The 17,850-nt window shown below is 39.6% G+C and overlaps 2 protein-coding genes across 4 annotated transcripts in view; one reads left to right on the forward strand and one right to left on the reverse strand.

Moving 5' to 3' along the window:
- The first annotated feature begins 2,834 nt into the window (after nucleotides 1-2,834).
- dnase2 (deoxyribonuclease II, lysosomal) lies at nucleotides 2,835-11,167 on the forward strand. The gene is made up of 7 exons (XM_037785443.1): nucleotides 2,835-2,977; nucleotides 4,790-4,887; nucleotides 5,093-5,264; nucleotides 6,462-6,564; nucleotides 7,093-7,257; nucleotides 10,197-10,415; nucleotides 10,596-11,167. Exons 1-7 carry the CDS (start codon nucleotides 2,948-2,950, stop codon nucleotides 10,964-10,966), a joined length of 1,158 nt encoding a protein of 385 aa, XP_037641371.1. The 5' UTR covers nucleotides 2,835-2,947; the 3' UTR covers nucleotides 10,967-11,167.
- Nucleotides 11,168-14,039: 2,872 nt separating this feature from the next.
- The window catches only part of rgl2 (ral guanine nucleotide dissociation stimulator-like 2), a 33,921-nt gene continuing 30,110 nt past the window's right edge, over nucleotides 14,040-17,850 (reverse strand). For 2 of the 3 annotated variants that reach the window (XM_037785374.1, XM_037785376.1), the window contains 6 exons: nucleotides 17,392-17,513; nucleotides 17,207-17,293; nucleotides 16,575-16,668; nucleotides 16,161-16,385; nucleotides 15,817-15,931; nucleotides 14,040-15,221 (listed from right to left, as the gene is read on the reverse strand). In XM_037785374.1, the coding sequence (XP_037641302.1) occupies nucleotides 15,040-15,221; nucleotides 15,817-15,931; nucleotides 16,161-16,385; nucleotides 16,575-16,668; nucleotides 17,207-17,293; nucleotides 17,392-17,513 (825 nt within the window). In that variant the 3' untranslated portion in view covers nucleotides 14,040-15,039. The remainder of the gene's footprint in view (nucleotides 15,222-15,816; nucleotides 15,932-16,160; nucleotides 16,386-16,574; nucleotides 16,669-17,206; nucleotides 17,294-17,391; nucleotides 17,514-17,850) is intronic. The other variant, XM_037785375.1, reaches the window with a different exon arrangement.

Here is a 17,850-nt window from a genome sequence, read left to right on the forward strand (position 1 = left end):
TATCCCAAACACTCAGGTTCAGGCAAGATCGCAAAATAATTATTAGACGTGCATAAAACAAACGTTTGTTTAACAAGAGATGAATGCATACACATTTGTCAAAATTACAATCCAAACACATGTCAAATTGCATTGAAGTCTCTGGGATCTTCAGTTTTCTTTCCCTCAAAAGGGGGCTGATGTATAGTAAAACAACGTTGGTATCACGTGGTATTTCTTGGTCGTCAGTTAGTGTGGAAAAAACAGATAAATGGCCGAGATTGACGGTAAGTGAATAGCAACGACTTGTTGTAAAATGAATGCAATGGAACGGGGGGAGGGAGAATGCGACATCTAGTGGCAGAATGTTATCGATGTTATCAATAGCACCTTTAATGTGTGTATTTTAATTAATTAGAGGACTTGATCAAAGAAAGTTTGACACATAAATATAGTGTTAACTGTGAAGTTCATCATCAATAACACTGCTTTTCAGTATTTGCTGCTGTTAGAACAGTTACTCAATACAAATCATGATCCAACTTGTTTTCAAAGGCCTGTTATACTTAAATGCTGCACATAATAATCCGGGGCCACTGTACTGTGTCACCATACCGAAAGGGCCTCCTGGAAACCTGTGACCTCCTCTGATGTGTGTTCGTCCACGCAGCTCAGAGGAAAGGTTACTGAGGAAGTCCTGGTCGGTCTGCACCAGTGAGGTTTCGAGATGGCGAGAGCACGCCGTGTCACTTCCTCAAACAGAGAATAATTATGTGATATGTGATAGCAATGCCTTCACACAACACTGCTGGTTGAGCTCCACATTAAAAGGAGAAAAAACATATTGTAAGTCAGTCAGAAGAACAAAACTATTGCCTCTAAAGTATTTTTTGTTGAATCATGACAAATTAAAGAAAATCAATGAACTCATCAAAAAGTTTAGATTTCAGATGTAAGGTCAAAGGTCTCGATATATCTCCCGCTCTTGATGACACGGTCATTATTCTGTCACGCAACCTGCTGTTCTCGGCCTCTGCTCCAGATCATCGAGTGATATAAATACAGACAAACGAAGAAGAGGAACAGGAGAGGAGGAGAAGAAGAAGAAAAGCATGTAACAAAAAACCACACCAAAATTGTGAAAGAGTCAAACAGGAAGAAATAACTAACCAGAGTTCCACTTTTAAGATGTAAATCTGCAGCACATATGCACACTAGGGGTGGGTCAGTAATATACTGAGTCATGTTTCTGGATCAACTAGGTCAACATGCATTTGTCATTAATATTTTTTATTTTAGATGGCTGTTTGACAGTTCCTAGTGTGGCGTTGGGGTATTCGACTCAAACAGATTTGGGAGTGTTTAAGCCTGTAAAACCTTCAGTTAAACCTGCACTCACACTTTACTGCGGAGGTTTACTGTCTCTCCAAGCTGTAGAGTTTCAGAGGCTTTTCCACCCTGCCATGACTATATAAAGAGGAATGTCTCACTTAGGGGGGATGACAATGTTGAAATTTATAAAATAAATAAATAAATCGCAAACCTTTGGAGTAATCCTGCAAACAGACAAACAGACAAACAAACAAACAAACAAACAAACAAACAAACAAACAAACAGACAAACAAACAAACAAACAAACAAACAAACAAACAAACAAACAAACAAACAGACAAACAAACAAACAAACAAACAAACAAACCAACGCCGGTGAAAACATAACCTCCTTGAAGACCCTTGGCCTTGGCGGAGGTAATAACTTTAATAATATATATTTCGCATTTACAATAAGGCTACTAGCATTATTATCTGTCTATTAATATCACTCCGCAGTCAGGCCTTCTATTTTTAATTTTATTTAGCTATGACCGCTTTATATTTGGTATTTTATGGTTTTTCTATAGGCTATATATTATTATTATTACTATATATATTGTACAAAAAAAATCCTGTTTATTGTTTACCTTCAGTTGTGCAGCTTTTTTGTCCTTGTTTTATTCTTAGCTGTTATCTCTATTTATGTGTAAGTACATTGAGTGCAGTCAGATTGTGTTTCTGATCTTTTTTTATTTTATTTTATTTAATTTTTTTAAATTATTATTTCGAAATGACAGTATACATAGTAACAGCAGAAAACATTAAAAACATTTACATACAGAAGAAGCAAAGCGAAAACAAAGAGCTGTGCCAAACATAAAAGAACAACAGAAATGAAACCAAACCAACATAAAATTAAAAAACAAAAAAAAGACCACGCGAGAGTATGACAATAATTTCACATAAAAACATTAAAGATATTGCATACATTCATTGTTTTCATTGCTTTTTTGTTTTGTGAGGAAAAAAATGTTGACAGATATAGATACATTTATTTCATAAATACAAAGAAATTAGCCTTTTTTTTGGGGGTAAATTTACACTTGTGAATGTGGAACTTCGCAATAATTAAAATTAAATTAATAAGACAAAAATGCATTACTGTCTTTGTCACTGTAACCATAGCAACCAAATATAATATTTCTATAGCACAGTTGTGTTTCTGATCTTTTCTGTGCAGCCCCACCCATCAAGTGACGTCACAGGTCATCCGACTGAAACCCAAGGACTCTTAAATAAGGATAAGCCCGGAAGCCAGGAAGTGCAACACATTTAAAACGGAACCATATCTTAAGTCAGTCGTTGTGTCGTACATTTTATGCTCTTATAGTAAGTGAAAACTATCTAGCTTGTATTTATTGTGTCTTTCTGACTTACGTTGACGAAGCCTGTCGGTGCTATCTGTATTTATTGTGTTTATTTTGACTGTTGTATCTGTCACTGACTACATGACGTCACTCGCTCATCCTTGCTGTTACAGTCCCAGCAGACCTGAAGCAAACAGGGATGTAGATGAAAATGAAACTTGTTCAACATAAATTGGGAACTACAGAACATCTACATGAGAGAACAAGATAATAATCTGTTCAGGACATGAATGAGGAAAGACACGGTCAGCCAGAGGTGAGTAGAAGTGATTAAATTAAACTTTAGCTGAACTTTTTAGTGACTTTACTTCCTCTTCGTGGCTATAAACAGTTAACAAGCTGCAAGAGACTCCACTGTGATTTATACTCTCACCTGAAGCTCACCTGGAAGCTTCAGTTAATTAACAAACAGATAACCTTCCTGTAACCTTACTGTCGTTTCTTTTTCACTTTGTTTTTCCTTTATTTGGTTTTACTCAGACATTTACTTTTTTTAAATGCTTTCTTTTTCCCCCTTTTTTTCAAGGTTGTTTTCATATATGCAACTTACAGTTCATAATTACAATAGTTTATAAACCAATTTTTAAGTAGATGAGCTTATAGACAAACTCATTAAGTACTCTAGAGAAAACAACTTCAACATTCAAAATTGAAATAAAATTAAGAAAATAAATAATAATAATAATAATAATAATAATAATAATAATAATAATGATAAAAAGAAAGAATAGTTAAAAAAACCCCAAAAAAAAACACATAAAAAACAAAACAATAATAATACAAAAATACGAGATTAATAATAAATTAAATCAACAAATAAATTAATAGAATTTTCTTTTTTTAAATAATATGCTTATTGGGTTTTCTTATTTTCACAAACACAATAAAATAAGAAAAAAGAAAAACCAAAAACCCCCAACAACAAACAAACAAACACTGGTACAGCTCAGATCAAAACATATATATAGGAGATTATATGAAATACTCCGTAGTTCAGGGAAGTCACAGGATATATGAGTTCATGTTCAAGAGAGTCCTTTGTGAGATAATGGAGGAGAGATCAGGTCCAATATAATTCAGATAGATCTGCCAAATATCGTGGAACTGATCTACTTTAGCATGTAGAATATTTGTAAGATATTCCAAAGGGACCATCTCAACATACTTAACTGGATACAAATACGAAGTAAACCAACTTTTCCACTTTTTACAATGAAATTATAGAACACACAGATAGAACATGGGGTGCTTTTCATGTGAAATAAGATAAAATAAATAATAATAATAATAATAATAATAATAATAATAAGAGAAATTACATTTAGAAAAAAAGAAAAATTAAACAAAAGAAGGGCGTTTTGGGGAAATATACTTTTTCCACCAGTATTTAAAATAGTTATATATATATTCCCACATTTACCAGCTGCGACGTTAAAATTAATGCATCAATAATTATAATCCAGTTATTTAATATAGCTTTATTATTCTGAAATGGGTATGATGAGTACTTTCATTTTTGGTACTTTAAGTACGTTTTGCTGCTACAGTAGTATATTTGTAATTCTACTCGAATATAAATTTCAATGCAGGACCTTCACTTGTAACAGAGTATTTCCACACTGTTGTATTGGGAAGATGTGTGTGATGTATATGTACTAGAGCTGCAACGATTAATCGACTAATCGATTAGTTGATCGACAGAAAAATAATCGTCAACTTTTTGATAATCGATTAATCGGTATAGTAATTTTTAATTAAAAAATGGCAGAGAATTCTGTTTTCAGCCTCTCAAATATGGTGAGATTTCCTGCTTTTCTCTGTTTTATAACACATCAAACTGAATGTCTTTGGGTTTTGGACAAATCAAGACATTTAAAGACATCAACTTGGACTTTGAGAAACTAGCATGGACATTTTTTTTTTACAATTTTCTGACATGTGACAGACCAAATTAATGTAAACAGTGCAGTGGTTAGCGCTGTCGCCTCACAACAAGGTGACCCCGAACAGGATAAGCGGTTACGGATGAATGATGATTAATATAGCTAAGTCTGTCTCTTCTTCTTAGATGCTTCTGTTCCTGTCCCTGCTGATCATCTGTGTGCCACTAGAGGGCCACACCTCACCAATCACCTGCTACAACGACCAAGGAGATGCTGTTGATTGGTAATTCATTGATAACAGTCTTGGACAAAGCGAGCTCTATAAAATACACTTCATGGTTTGTTTTAATGGGTGTTGCTGGGTGTCATAAGAAAACTTACTAGAAAGAGGAAACACAAAAATAATCAGTTCAGTTTAGTTTCAATTTCATTTACACCTTTACAGATGTCTTCCTCTGATGGACTCGCTGTCTCATTCTCTGCGTTAGGTTCTATCTGTACAAGCTGCCTAAACAACACGGTGGAAAACCTCCCTATCAGGGTGAGATGTATCTACTGATGGACAAAGGGAGTGAAGGATGGACAACCGGGAAGGGGACGGTGAACGACACCACGGGAGCTCTGGGGAGGACAGTCGGACAACTGTACTCACAAGGAAAGGTCTGCTTCCATCCTGGGGTCTTTTTGTCTGTTATAAAGACGGAACAAATACTGAGTCTAACTCAGGTTTGTTTTACTGAGAGTTGGGAATTCCAAGTGATGCGGAGCCTTATACAGTTTTCGTTATCGTCTCCGACCAAAACTCCGGTGTCTCCCGTTCCCTCCGGCCGCGGTCGGGAGGCTGAAGCAGGAAAAGCCAACACTAGGATCAGCAGTGATTCATGGAGAGACCTTCGTCTGGTCAGCTAACATTACTGCCAAGCAGCTGAAATATAGAGTGATATTGTGCTTTTAGCTGACGTGTGTCGCCTCACTGTTTCGACGGATGCTCGCTCACATTCAGATAGCGCGTGCACACGGGTGAGCGCGAGCAACAGGACGCTGACTTTCGTTGACTTAACGGCCACAGGTGTCGCTGTTACAACCAATTTCTGATTCTTACAAAGGGTCCCTTTAAATGCATGCATGATTCATGTGCCAAAGTCTAAATTTTTTATGACAGAGAGGACTTCACTTTTTATTTAACAGCTCTCTAAAATGCAAATGATATCCTTAAAAAATATTTGTGAATCCCTTTGTGTGTTTGAAAGAAAGTCCACACGGATATGGTTTTAGTCTTACTATTAGATTTCTTTAAAACCACTGTAGTATTAATATTTGTTTATTTATCTGAACCCTCATTAGCTTTTGCTCATAGTGGTTGTGAACCTTCCTGGGGTATTAATGTTAGATTCCTTTGCATACACTTTTCTTTAATGTCCACAATATAACAAAACTATATTTAGCCCAAGCAATAGGAAATACTTATGGTTTCTTCCAGACACCAGCAGATGTAATTTGGTTTTGGGCTGCTTCCGCTGCAGTCCTAAGACTTCTCATTTTATAGAAAGACTTATTAAATGCAGCAATAAGCCTTCGTGTCTGCTATAACCACTTGCCCTTATTAGATCAGATTAGGAAACTGAGAATGAGAACTGAAAGTTGCTTGGTCATGTACGTGCAGCTGATCTGTGTCTCTGAGCAGCTGTGGGTAATATAGTTTCAACAGCATGATGAATGATTGTATACCTCATCTTAACAATGCTATGCTGTTTTATTTTGTTTTTCAGTTGAAGGTGGACCCGTGCTTGGTATGTGCCCAAGTATGATGGTTTTGAATTTCAATTAAGTTTCATTTAAACTCTCTCCTCTTCACAGAACACAGAGGTAGCATACATCCTTTACAATGACCAGAGGCCACCTAAGGACTTTGGTGACAGATGGGTTGACAGCAGTGGAAGAAGCGGGGGGCACACAAAAGGTGAACACCAGAGCAGTCAAGCTCCAATACTTGCATAGCCCAGACACTCAAAATCAGCAAATATGGGCAAGTTTGTACAGTGTGAAAATTACGTAAAAGCAGAAATGTCAAAGTCTATCACAACTCTGTATAATAATACATATTTCTAAATATAATATATATCTCATAAGTCTGGAAGTATGGGGAAATACATATAAAACCAATGCTAATCCAATTTTTGCCCAAAAAAATACTAAACAAAATTACTAAAATTCAGAGACTTGGTAGAATTTAAAACAGCACAAGTCAGGTTTAAGGCAAAAATGACTTCCTGATTCATAAGAAATTTATATATATTTTTTATTTTTATCATAACAATGTATTGAATGACAATGTGACAATGTGGAAGGGGGTCGCTGGTACTGATTGAATCTGCAGCTCCCCTTCCTTACCTGTGATATGTAGAAATAAACCAGCGTAGTTGAGTTGGACTGGAGGGGAAACCTTGATGTTTTTTGCTGACTAATTTTTAATGTCTCTATTCCTCAGGTGTTGTCCTGCTAGATAAGAACCAGGGCTTCTGGTTGGTCCACAGCACCCCTCACTTCCCCGCTGTACGACAGGCAGGACAGTATTATTACCCGGACACCGGTGTGCCCAACGGACAGAACTTTATCTGCGTTACCTACCCGCTCGACCGCTTCCAGACCATCGGTAAGACTGGAGTCCTGCCGCGTGGCTGTAAACCACAGGCAGAACTGTTCTAAAAATACATGTTTAAATGGATGATGATGATGACGATGGTATTAGATCACAATCACAGCATGAGAGCTGGGAGCTAATAACGATTAATTCTCTGCCTTCTGTCTGCTATTATATATTAATGAATAAATATGCTTAAAGGGACTGTTTGTAAGAATCAGAAATGCTTATTAACAGCGACACCTGTGGCCGTTAAATCAACGAAAGTCAGCGTCCTGTTGCTCGGGCTCTCGCTTGTGCTCGCTCTACATAGACATGAACGAGCATCGCTCAAAACAGTGAGGCGACACACGTCAGCTAAAACCACAATATCACTCTATATTTCAGCTGCTTGGCAGTAATGTTAGCTGACCAGAGTCTGGAGGAGCTGCAGCATTTATTTCTGCACAAACGTCCACTGTACATTCACTAGATATTCTCAGAGCTAAACTTACTCTTCTGCAGTGTGGAGTGTGCACGTGAGAGCGGAGCGAAAGAGCGAGAACAAGCGCGGTGTGTGAGTGAAGGCAAGCAGGCAGGCAGAGGAGCCGAGTACAGCAGAGACTCCGGCCCTGGAGACCAAAGCTACGGTCTCCCCCGCGTCCTCCGACCGCGGCCAACACTGTTTAACAGACGAGCTTCACTAGATACAACTTTGCGTTTTGTGGCTTCTGTGTAGTTTGTGTTGGAGTCTTGTCTGAACAGCGTAGCCACACGGGAGCGCGCATGGGACACTGACCCGGATTGATTTATACGTGTAAGAAGTTACAAACAGTCCCTTTAAGATGGAACTCCTTTTAAAACTCATATCTTATTGGTGGAAAAGGTAATTTTTCGGCTAAATAGATTTAAAAAATCCAGTTGTTGTAGCTTCTAAAATGATGATATTTTGTAAACAAAACCTGCAAATTACATATAAGATTAGGCTTATATATTGGTTTGCTTATATATTTCTGCCTTTTTATTAAAGCTAGTGTAGTGCTGATTCAAAACGTGCCCGTTCGGAACGGGCCGATTGCTTTGCCTCTGGTATTGGATGAACGGTCGAGAAAATTCGAGGGACACAGATACATACATATAGCCTTTACATACAGTCTCCTTCCATTTTAGTTAGATTTAAATTACACGTTCTCATATCAGCCAATCATGTAGTCCCCCTGCCAATATAATAGCAGTTCTTCAGCGAAGACAAAGTCTATTAAACCTATAATGACTTGTAATATATCCGAGAGTTTCCCTGATGTTGATTGGTGTGTTACTCTGCCTTAAAGAGCTGCTTAGTGAAAACAGGTTTCAACTCGTCTCAGCAGAGTCTTAGTTTCCCACGGGGGTTATTAATAATGAAACCGTGAGTATTTGTCATTCTGTCTCATCTTGAAAGAGATTTCTTCAGTCGTTATTGTCTTGTCCCCCAGTGCTTAATAACCCAGTCAGGTATTGTGACACAACAACAACAGGATAATACAGATCCCAGATAATCAGCGTAAACAGGTGTCATCACCATGTCACCGCGCTGCCTGCCTGTGCAGTTCCCTGGCAGACTCAGAAGTTGGCACAGTTGCTATGGCAGTGCCTGGGGTAATGTAATTAGATTGAGGTGTGTTACCATAGCGATATCGGCCCTCACACTGCGGCATGCATTTGCTCCGTCAGACTCTCGCCTCTCCAGCTGGGATGCTGAGAGTGTGACGGTGTCCGGGGGTGACGTGGATACGCAGCGGATAAACTGTTTTGTCAAACAGCAGAAGGTGTCACGTTTCATTTTAGAGCACCTGGCAGCATGAATGTGCACATTAATGAGGGGAAACTGACATTTGACACCACTATAGTACAACAAAAGATTTTCTTTTTCCACCGACTTCATAAATACCTAGGTTATTCAATTTGTGAAGACGAGTATGTTTGAAAAATGTGCTTGTTTATATTTTAATTAGCCTTATTATCGTTAGTCAATTGATATAAACTGAATCGACAATAATTTTAATGGTTGATTAAAAGTAATTTATAAGGCATAACTACAGCCACGCTAGAAGCTCTGTGAGGCTCAGCGGTGCAGCAACATGCTAACATGCTCAGAGTGACATTGGTATTATGCTGATGTTTAGCAGGTATACTATTTACCATGTTCACCATCTTAGTTTAACGTGTTAGCATACTAACATTTAACACAAAAATCAGCTGAGGATGATGGAGATGTTATCAGTTTTGCAGATATTTGGTCAGATACCAAAGTATTGGATAAATTGATAAAAAAAAAAGTTAAGGGATCACCAAAGTTATTATAATTAATCTTAAGGGTGGCATGAACGTCTGCACCAAATTTATAGTTGTTGAGATATTTCACTCAAAACCAAAAATGTCAAACTCTTGGTGGCGATAGATGAAAAATCAGGCGATCACTGAAGTCATCAAGATTGTTCTTGTTCATCGAGATCACGTTGAGAAATTGTGACGGCCGTTTTTCACTATGTACTGACATCTTATAGACTCAATGATGAATCAGTTTAGCAGAATATAATGGATTGGTAAATCAATAATGAAAGTAATTGTCAGTTGCAGCCCTAATGGAGCTCCTCTAGAGACAGTAAGCAGAATGTGTTTAGGTTAGAATGAGAGTTAAGCGTACAGCGTTACACTGTAGTTACTGACAACAACACATTCTGTATTGGTTTATTCTTTGTGCAGCCAATAAAAGAACAACTTACATATTGTAATAGTAAAAATAAAGTAGACATATATGTAAGGTTGAAAGAAAGGAAGAAAAATGACACATAACAAAAAAAAATAATTGATGTGCCTCTGCACCAACGTCACCAAGACAGCGCTATTCATTTACTGTTCTTAACAAATAAAGTGATTCTGGTGTGCCGTCAGCAGCGTTTGCCTTCAATCTAATTTGTTTTGCACCACAGGAGAACAGCTTCAGATCAATCAGCCTAATGTGTACGACTGCGACGTCCCCGAGTCCTTGGCGTCTCTGGTGCCCGCACTGGCTGCTGTCTGTGCGAAAAAACATCCGTCTGGTCACATCTTTCCACATGTCAAACCTGTATCCAACCGCAGCGTGACTCTGACCTCAAAGGATGGCACCAACTTCATCAGTTTTGCCAAAGGAGCCTCTTTTGACAATGGTATGACTTTGGAGAAATAAAAGTAGTTTCAAGTTAGTTCTGGCTGCAGTTCATCTTGAGTTTCTTTGCAGGTATAAATAGCCCAGTGTTAGCATGATAAGTTTTAATTTGTGATGTTCTGTACTTCATATTATGTAATAAGATAATAAAAACATGCATCCTCCCTCTCTGCCTCATCAGACCTGTACCACTCCTGGGTGGCCCCCAGCCTCCAGTCAGACCTCCTGGTCCAGTTCTGGGTTCGCTCCACGGGCATCCTCCCCTCCGACTGCTCGCTGGGCTGGAAGGTCCTGGACATCACGCTCATCCACCCGGGGCAGACGTTCACCTTCAAGGCCAGCCAGGACCACTCCAAGTGGGCTGTCAGCCCCAAGGCGGCCGGGTCGGGGGCCGGAGGAGGCTGGGTGTGCGTGGGAGACATAAACCGGAACCAGGCGGAGGAGAAGCGAGGCGGAGGCACGGTGTGTCTGCAGGACCCGGTGGTGTGGAAGGCTTACCAGACGGCAGCGCTGGAGTGTGAGGCTTGTGCAGGAGGAACGATCCAGTGTTGACACCCTGCTGGAGCCCGGTTGGGTTAAGGAAAGGCCCATCGTGGGTTGATAAGGCTGAGATCATATCTGAGATCCTGCGTGCTTTTAAGTGATTGTTTGCACATATTTGGTACAATGTGTGTATTTCTTATTTTGTCTGGTGAAATCAAATTGAAATCATACATGTTTAGCATTAAAAATAAATGATCTTATCTACAATTATACACTTGATAGTTCTGAGATGTCACAGTCAAGGCAAGCAGGCAGAGGAGCAGAGTACAGCAGAGACTCCGGCCCTGGAGACCAAAGCTACGGTGTCCCCTGTGTCTTCTGACCGCGGTTGGGAGGTTGGAGCAGGAAGAGTTAACACTGTTTGGTAAGACGGGCTTCACTAGATAGAACTTAGCGGTTTTGGTGCTTCTGTGTAGTTTGTGTCTGAACAGCGTAGCCAAACGCGAGCGCGCATGGGACATCAACCCGCAATGATTTATACGTGTTAGGACTTACAAACGGTACCTTTAAGTAACTAAAACTGATCCAACTTTGGCAGAAAATAGTGTGTTCATGTGGGACCCCATCGCTCATAGCAAGAGGCTGATTGAAGAAATACATTTATGTTTTCGGGGGCTTTAAGGCACAAAAACATTTTACTTGTTCATTTACTTGTTCAGAACGATTATCCGCCGTTACCGAAGGCTGTTACATCCTCTTCTTCAAACTGAATGCATACAGAACAATGCGGAGGAGGACAAGTAGTCAGATCTGACAGGGAGCAGAGGGATTTATGGGAAATATGGTGTTCATTTTGCAAAAACCTCAAAGTGCCACTTTAAATGAAAGCATTTGTTCAAGTGTCTTTATAACCGCTGGGTTCTCTTTTAACTGAAACTGAAGAGACAATGTTACAAACTGTAGGCCTATATAAGTGCTGCTTCACTAACTTGGACTTTTCCTGTTTGCTTCAACATCAGCTGGTTTGTGGTTCATGTTCTCAGGGTGTGGGATTAATTGCACTATGTATCATTCAGCACACATTTCATTGACATAATTAAACTACAGACATTGACAACATTCAGGTGCGAGGAATGCTTTAATACTTTGTGTTTCATGAATGCTTGTATTATTAACTAGGTTGCTATGAGTGTTTATGAACTTCTAATGTGCTTTTCTGACATATCCAGAACTCTTTTTGTGTTATTTGCCTTATGTTTTATAGTTGTATCCACCACATGCATTCCTTGATTTTGCATGTGGATAAAGATGCTGGATATCTTTAATCTGAATAAAAAGACTGAAGCAGAGGTGTATCTTTTGTCGCTGATTTATGTTCACTTTGCTTTGTTTACCTTATCCATAAGAGAAATAGAAATGTGTGTGTTTGACATATACAGACAGCTTTAATTATATTTATGGGATACTCAGCAGCATGGAAAATATCGGTCTGTATTGAGCGTGGAATATGTTACAGCACATCAGTCAAAAGCAATGAAATTCATATAAAAGTAAATTTATTACCACAAAAATAGTCATCCTGTATGTAGTGCATAAATAGCTTTGATGTGAGGCTACACAGCACTGGAGGTGACTGCGTCTCCTCCATGTATATATCGTATACATTCTAATGCAAACAAGAGGAAAGATTTAGCATCCCATAGAGAAAGGCACTGAAACAATCAGTAGCATAGCAGAACGCTAGCACACGTCATCTATTATTACCCAGAATCCTCTCCCTGGTTCCGCTGGGCTCGTGCCTCAGCCAGTAAGGAGGCCTCACCAGCACTGAGCAGGTACAACCAGAGGTCACAAGACTTCGTAAGATCAAGAGGTTGTGTGTTTTAAAACCTACACGGAAGTCGACATGTTAATTCATAACATGAAGTTGGAGCTGAGGCTTTGTGCTGTATGGAAACAGCAGTGAAGATGCATCCTGCTGGGCTGCGTAAAAAATCTGCAAAACTTAACTTTATCTTCCTCTGTTGAAAAGTTCAGACCTGGAAAACCTTAAAGGTACAGTGTGTAGGATTTGGCAGCATCTAGTGGTGCGGTTGCAGATTGCAACCAACTGAGTACCCCTTAACTCATTCCTCCCTTTCCAAGACTGCGGTAACGTGAGGCACAGAGTGCAAAGTGCCTTTCGTCTCGTTCAGAGGTCATTCATACCATAATAACACTACTTTAGGAGCAACGGAAGTCAGACGGCGGCTGGCGGTGCCACAGTTTTGCACTCTGCGGCTCACGTTACCGCAGTTCACAAGCGTGTCGGAGAACTACGGTGGCCTTCAGGTAACGTAAAAACGTGAAAGGCTCTCTTTAGAGACAGTGTTTGGTTTGTCCGTTCTAGGCTACTGTAGAGCATGGCGGAGCAACATGGCGGACTCCGTGAAGAAGACCCGCTCCCTATGTATATATGAAGGGCTCATTCTAAACTAACACAACAATTCTTAGTTTCAGGTGATTATACACTAATGAAAACATAGTTATGAATATTATATTCTGCAAATAGATCCCCCGAAATGCTACACACTGTACCTTTAAACCTAATAATGGTATTTTATATATAACTGTTTTCCTCACGGTTTAGGTACTGCAGTGATTAACTGAAGCAAAGCCACAAGCTTTGAATGTGCTGCAAGGTTTCTCTTTTTAAAGCTGCAATAATCAATCAATCGATTTGTGGCCACTACGGGTCAGAAGAACTCCAAAACGAGCTGAATGACAGTTATAAAGTTGCTACACCTAACATGTTATTGAACATCTGCCTACATACAATTCCAGCTAAAGAGGAAGTTATCTGATAAAATAAGTGCATGTCACTTTTCTTTTAGGCCTAGTTTGAGCTTTAACTATTTAAATATCTGGCTCTTTAGGAGATATATGTTGACTTTTTTTTCCACCAGCTGGTTGCTAACTTAGTGTGTCTGCTGGTTTCTGTTGGGCAGGTGGCATACAGTGAGTATATCTGAGTTTTTTTGTTGTTGCTGAAAACAGCTGTGGCTGAAGGTTGACAACAGCTGTGAGAATGAACCATGAAGTTTCCAGGTCTAAAGCAGCCCAGAAATCTCTATAGATCTGCAGAGTTGCTCGTTCTTTTTTAGGTTAGTCAATACAAGCAGCCCCTTTACTATGAATAGTAATTTAATTAATTGTTAATATAAAAAGGTTGATTATTGCAGCTTTAAGTTTATGTTGAAATGAATATCTGCATGAGTCAAAGCTGAAATAATGACTCTGTCTTTAGACGCATGCTGGCGTCTTTAAAGTGGAACTCTAGCAGGTATTTGATGCATTTTTTTCCTCGATGAATTACACAATTTGGACACGTGGATCCAGAGCTCCTCGCCAGTGTAAACACAATATTGACATCATACAGACGTACAAAATATATAAATATATACAAAACATATATATATATATGTCTCAATTGACAAGCTCCAGTGTTTTGCTACAGCGGTACACTGTATGTGTGGGCCTTCCTCATGTGTGCTGTTTACCAGAACCAGATTTGACAGGCTCTGTATATTTATTAGATTTCATTATGCTTCTTCCTCCCCCCCAAAAAAACACTGTCCTAAATCCTTCAACAGCATCTCAGGTGATCACAGGAGTTGTGACCAATTAAATCCTCTTTTTACATTTAGAGACGTCACTCAAGGCTGAGGCACACAACAATAAGGGATTTCCTGGTGGCTGTAAGCAATTAAAACAGATCTTATTCATTGAGTGGGAAGGAAAGAAAATGCATCAAGTGCTACCTGACTGGGACTCGAGAGCCAGCACCAAAAGCACTCAGGTAAAGGCTTTCATTGCTCTTCCTTTTGGTGTAAAGTAGTAATGCATACTGTTTGGAAAAGAGGAAAAGTGACACTTTTCTTCAACAGCAGACGGCTCTGGTGAACGCAGCCGGAGGTATGAAACGTTTGACAGAACCTACTCTGGAGTCGTTGGTTAAGACTCGGTCCTGGTCCTGGTGTTTTGGTAGAACAAGCTTTGCAGGAGCACGGGGTGAAAGGCATGTGTAGAAGGCCACATTCACTGTTTGTGAGGAGAGAAAAATCCATCACTGTGAACAGAGTTGGGTTGAGGAAAATCTGATGTCAAAATAGTGTCCTGACCAGTCTCCTCCCCTTGGCCTTGATTCGAGGAAACGTGGCGCTCGTCTCCGTGTTGATCGGCTGTGAGCCCAGAGGAGGGTTCCCGCCTTTCCTCCTCAGCAGGAAGTCACAACTGGATGACGTCATGGCGTAGAAGACGTTTCCTGTAGCAGGGATGACCAGTTCTGTGTAAAGAGAAGAGAGAGAAATAAATACATCTCCAAAGCTGCTGCTGCTGTGCTACACTAAAAACATGAGGTTGACACTAGCTCACATCTTAAGACAAGGAGTGTTAAGTCAAAGAGTTTTTAATCACAGACTATAATATTTTGCAAAGACTGGGGATCTTGCAGGATCACTGTTTACAAGACAACAACTAGATTCCTTTGGAGATGAGGGCTGCAGCAATTTCTGTCTACTTCTTTCTTGACAGATTTTCTTATAAATTTCCACCTGGAGCAGGATGTGACATCATCTCAAAAGGAAATCTAGTTGTAGTCTTGTAAATAGTGACCCTGCAAGATCCCCAGTCTTTGCAAAATATTATAATCTGTGATTAAAAACTCTGTGACTTAAGACATATTGTCTTTAGATGTGAGAGAGTGTCAGACTTTAGTCTTTAACAAGTCTTTTCAAAGTCTCCTAGTGTATGGTAGGCATTAGATAGATGCAAAAATAAAAATCTCAAGATGATCTAAGTTTTGTTTCCACTTAATATGCCACCTAATGATAAAACTGCACAATAGGTGTTTTTTTTCTCCACGGGACACACGTCTTTACCTTTTCCTTCAGGCTGAAGTTGGATCAGCTCATATCTGGACGTCTGTTTGGGGTCCTGATTGTGCTTTTCTAAGGCAGAGCTGATCACAGTGGGGGTCTTGTCATTGCTTGTAACCTGAGAGGAGAGAGGAGAATAACAATGACACTAGGACAGCTTGATTTGCACTCATGATATCCCGGGTCCATTGTATCCTCAGGATCTCATTCTGATGACTATCATTACAGGATCCTTGTAGATAAGAGGGAAGGCCGTAAGTGCAGTAAGTCGCAGATAATTTGGCACGAAGCATTTTCTACAATGTCACCGCTATTGTAAATTAGATTGAAATAGTCTGAATAAGTACCAGTATGCTCCGGTACAGGTTTCCATCCTGCAGGTCCATCCGTATCCTGATGATTCGCATTTCGGGTCCCGACCCTTGGATGTTATTGGTGGGGTTGTTGCCGCAGGAGACAGATCGGCGGTGTGATTTTGTGGGAGTAGATGGAGTCAACGTGGCAGGGGTGGAGTCATTGGTCGAAGGAGACGTGTCAACATCCAGACAGGACACAGACGGAGATCTCATATGCTGCAAATGAAACAAAAGCAACAGAGCTGATGATAATCAAGGACGTGATCGTTTCTCTCGTATAAACATCCAAGTTCAGTACAAGACTTAGACAAAAGCAAAAACACAATCACTCCTGCAGACAATGTCTGTGAAACAAGCTGATATAAATGCAAAGTTGGCTTTAAAGTATAAATAAGACTATATTACCTTTGTGAGTTTTGAGAGCAGATTATTGACGGGGGAGGGGAAGTCAAAGAGGCTGTCACTGTCACCAGTCAGGCTGGTCCGAGAGGAGCTCAGGCTGTCAGAACAAGAACATATAAACACATTCAAGTTATTAGGGTTAAAACTAATTCTTGTTTTTTATCATTGATTAATGAAGCTTAGTTCTTCATTAATCATTAATCAACAAAAATGTCAGAAAATTGTCAAAAAGGCCAAGGTGATGCCTTCGGATTGCTTGTTTTGTGCAATCAACAGTCCAAAATCTGAAAATATTCAATTGACAATATTAAAACACAAAAACTGACATTTGGAACCAGCAAATGGCTTTTTGATTAATGTGTCTTTATCACTTAAAATAAAAGATTTCCATTGAAATAAATGTCTGTTAAGTCATAATCTATCGCAGAATGAGGTAAAACAATGGTGATTGAGCCTACAGAAGATATTACAGTCGGAGTAGTGCTCCTTGTGACGAGTAAACTGAACTTCATGAGTAAAATCGGCACCACAACCTGTATTACCAACCTAAATCCTAGTCTACATATTCTAAATTGTGGTATTATGGTGTGTGTGTGTGTCAGTGTGTGTGTGTAAGAGCATTCAGCGTAGCTCACTCTGCGCACTGTGTGATGATGACTGTTGGAGTAAGGCCACGGGGGCTCGGCTCACCAGGCGCTTCAATTTCACTGGACAGTCTGTAGCTGAAATAGACGTCATTGAATATTTAAAACAGTCAGCATCGTCCTACAAACACAGACGAATGCATTCAAGACATTTGTTTAATCATATAGATATTTACCTTTCCTCCTCTGTTAGTGTCGGCACACTCCGATACCACAGTATGAAGGCCTCGTCAGCGGTGAAAACACAGTTTTTGCAGGAAGACTGCAGGAGCCGGATTTGAGCTAAAACCTCAAATTCCTGTTAACAAAGAGGCATATCACCACAAAGTTTCATAATAAAAAAAACACCCATGTTGGCTGATCTAGTATTACGATGTTTCTTTCTCATCTTGAACCTCACGTTGCCCTCCACTTAATCATTTCCTCCCTCAGATATTATGTTACCTCTGCTCACTCTAATACGCTCTTGTATCAAAAATTATCCCACGTATCTCTCATCTTTATGTAGCTCTTATTCTTCTTCTCTCTTACAGGATCTCTCCAGGGTCACAGGATTTTTACAATCACAATTCTTACTCATGCACCTACTACTTGCTTGTTGTGTAAGCGCTGCAGAAAGAGAAGGTTAGTCCAGA

Source organism: Sebastes umbrosus, chromosome 11, assembly GCF_015220745.1.
Source record: "Sebastes umbrosus isolate fSebUmb1 chromosome 11, fSebUmb1.pri, whole genome shotgun sequence".
Taxonomy (NCBI): Eukaryota; Metazoa; Chordata; class Actinopteri; order Perciformes; family Sebastidae; genus Sebastes; species Sebastes umbrosus.

What these genes read in the sequence shown, in the direction of transcription:
- dnase2 (XM_037785443.1), top strand. Translation starts at nt 2,948, where the DNA reads ATGAATGAGGAAAGACACGGTCAGCCAGAG. An exon ending in CAAGGAGATGCTGTTGATTG is followed by an intron (nt 4,888 to 5,092) that starts GTAATTCATTGA and finishes TCTCTGCGTTAG; the next exon opens with GTTCTATCTGTACAAGCTGC. An exon ending in AAGCGGGGGGCACACAAAAG is followed by an intron (nt 6,565 to 7,092) that starts GTGAACACCAGA and finishes TCTATTCCTCAG; the next exon opens with GTGTTGTCCTGCTAGATAAG.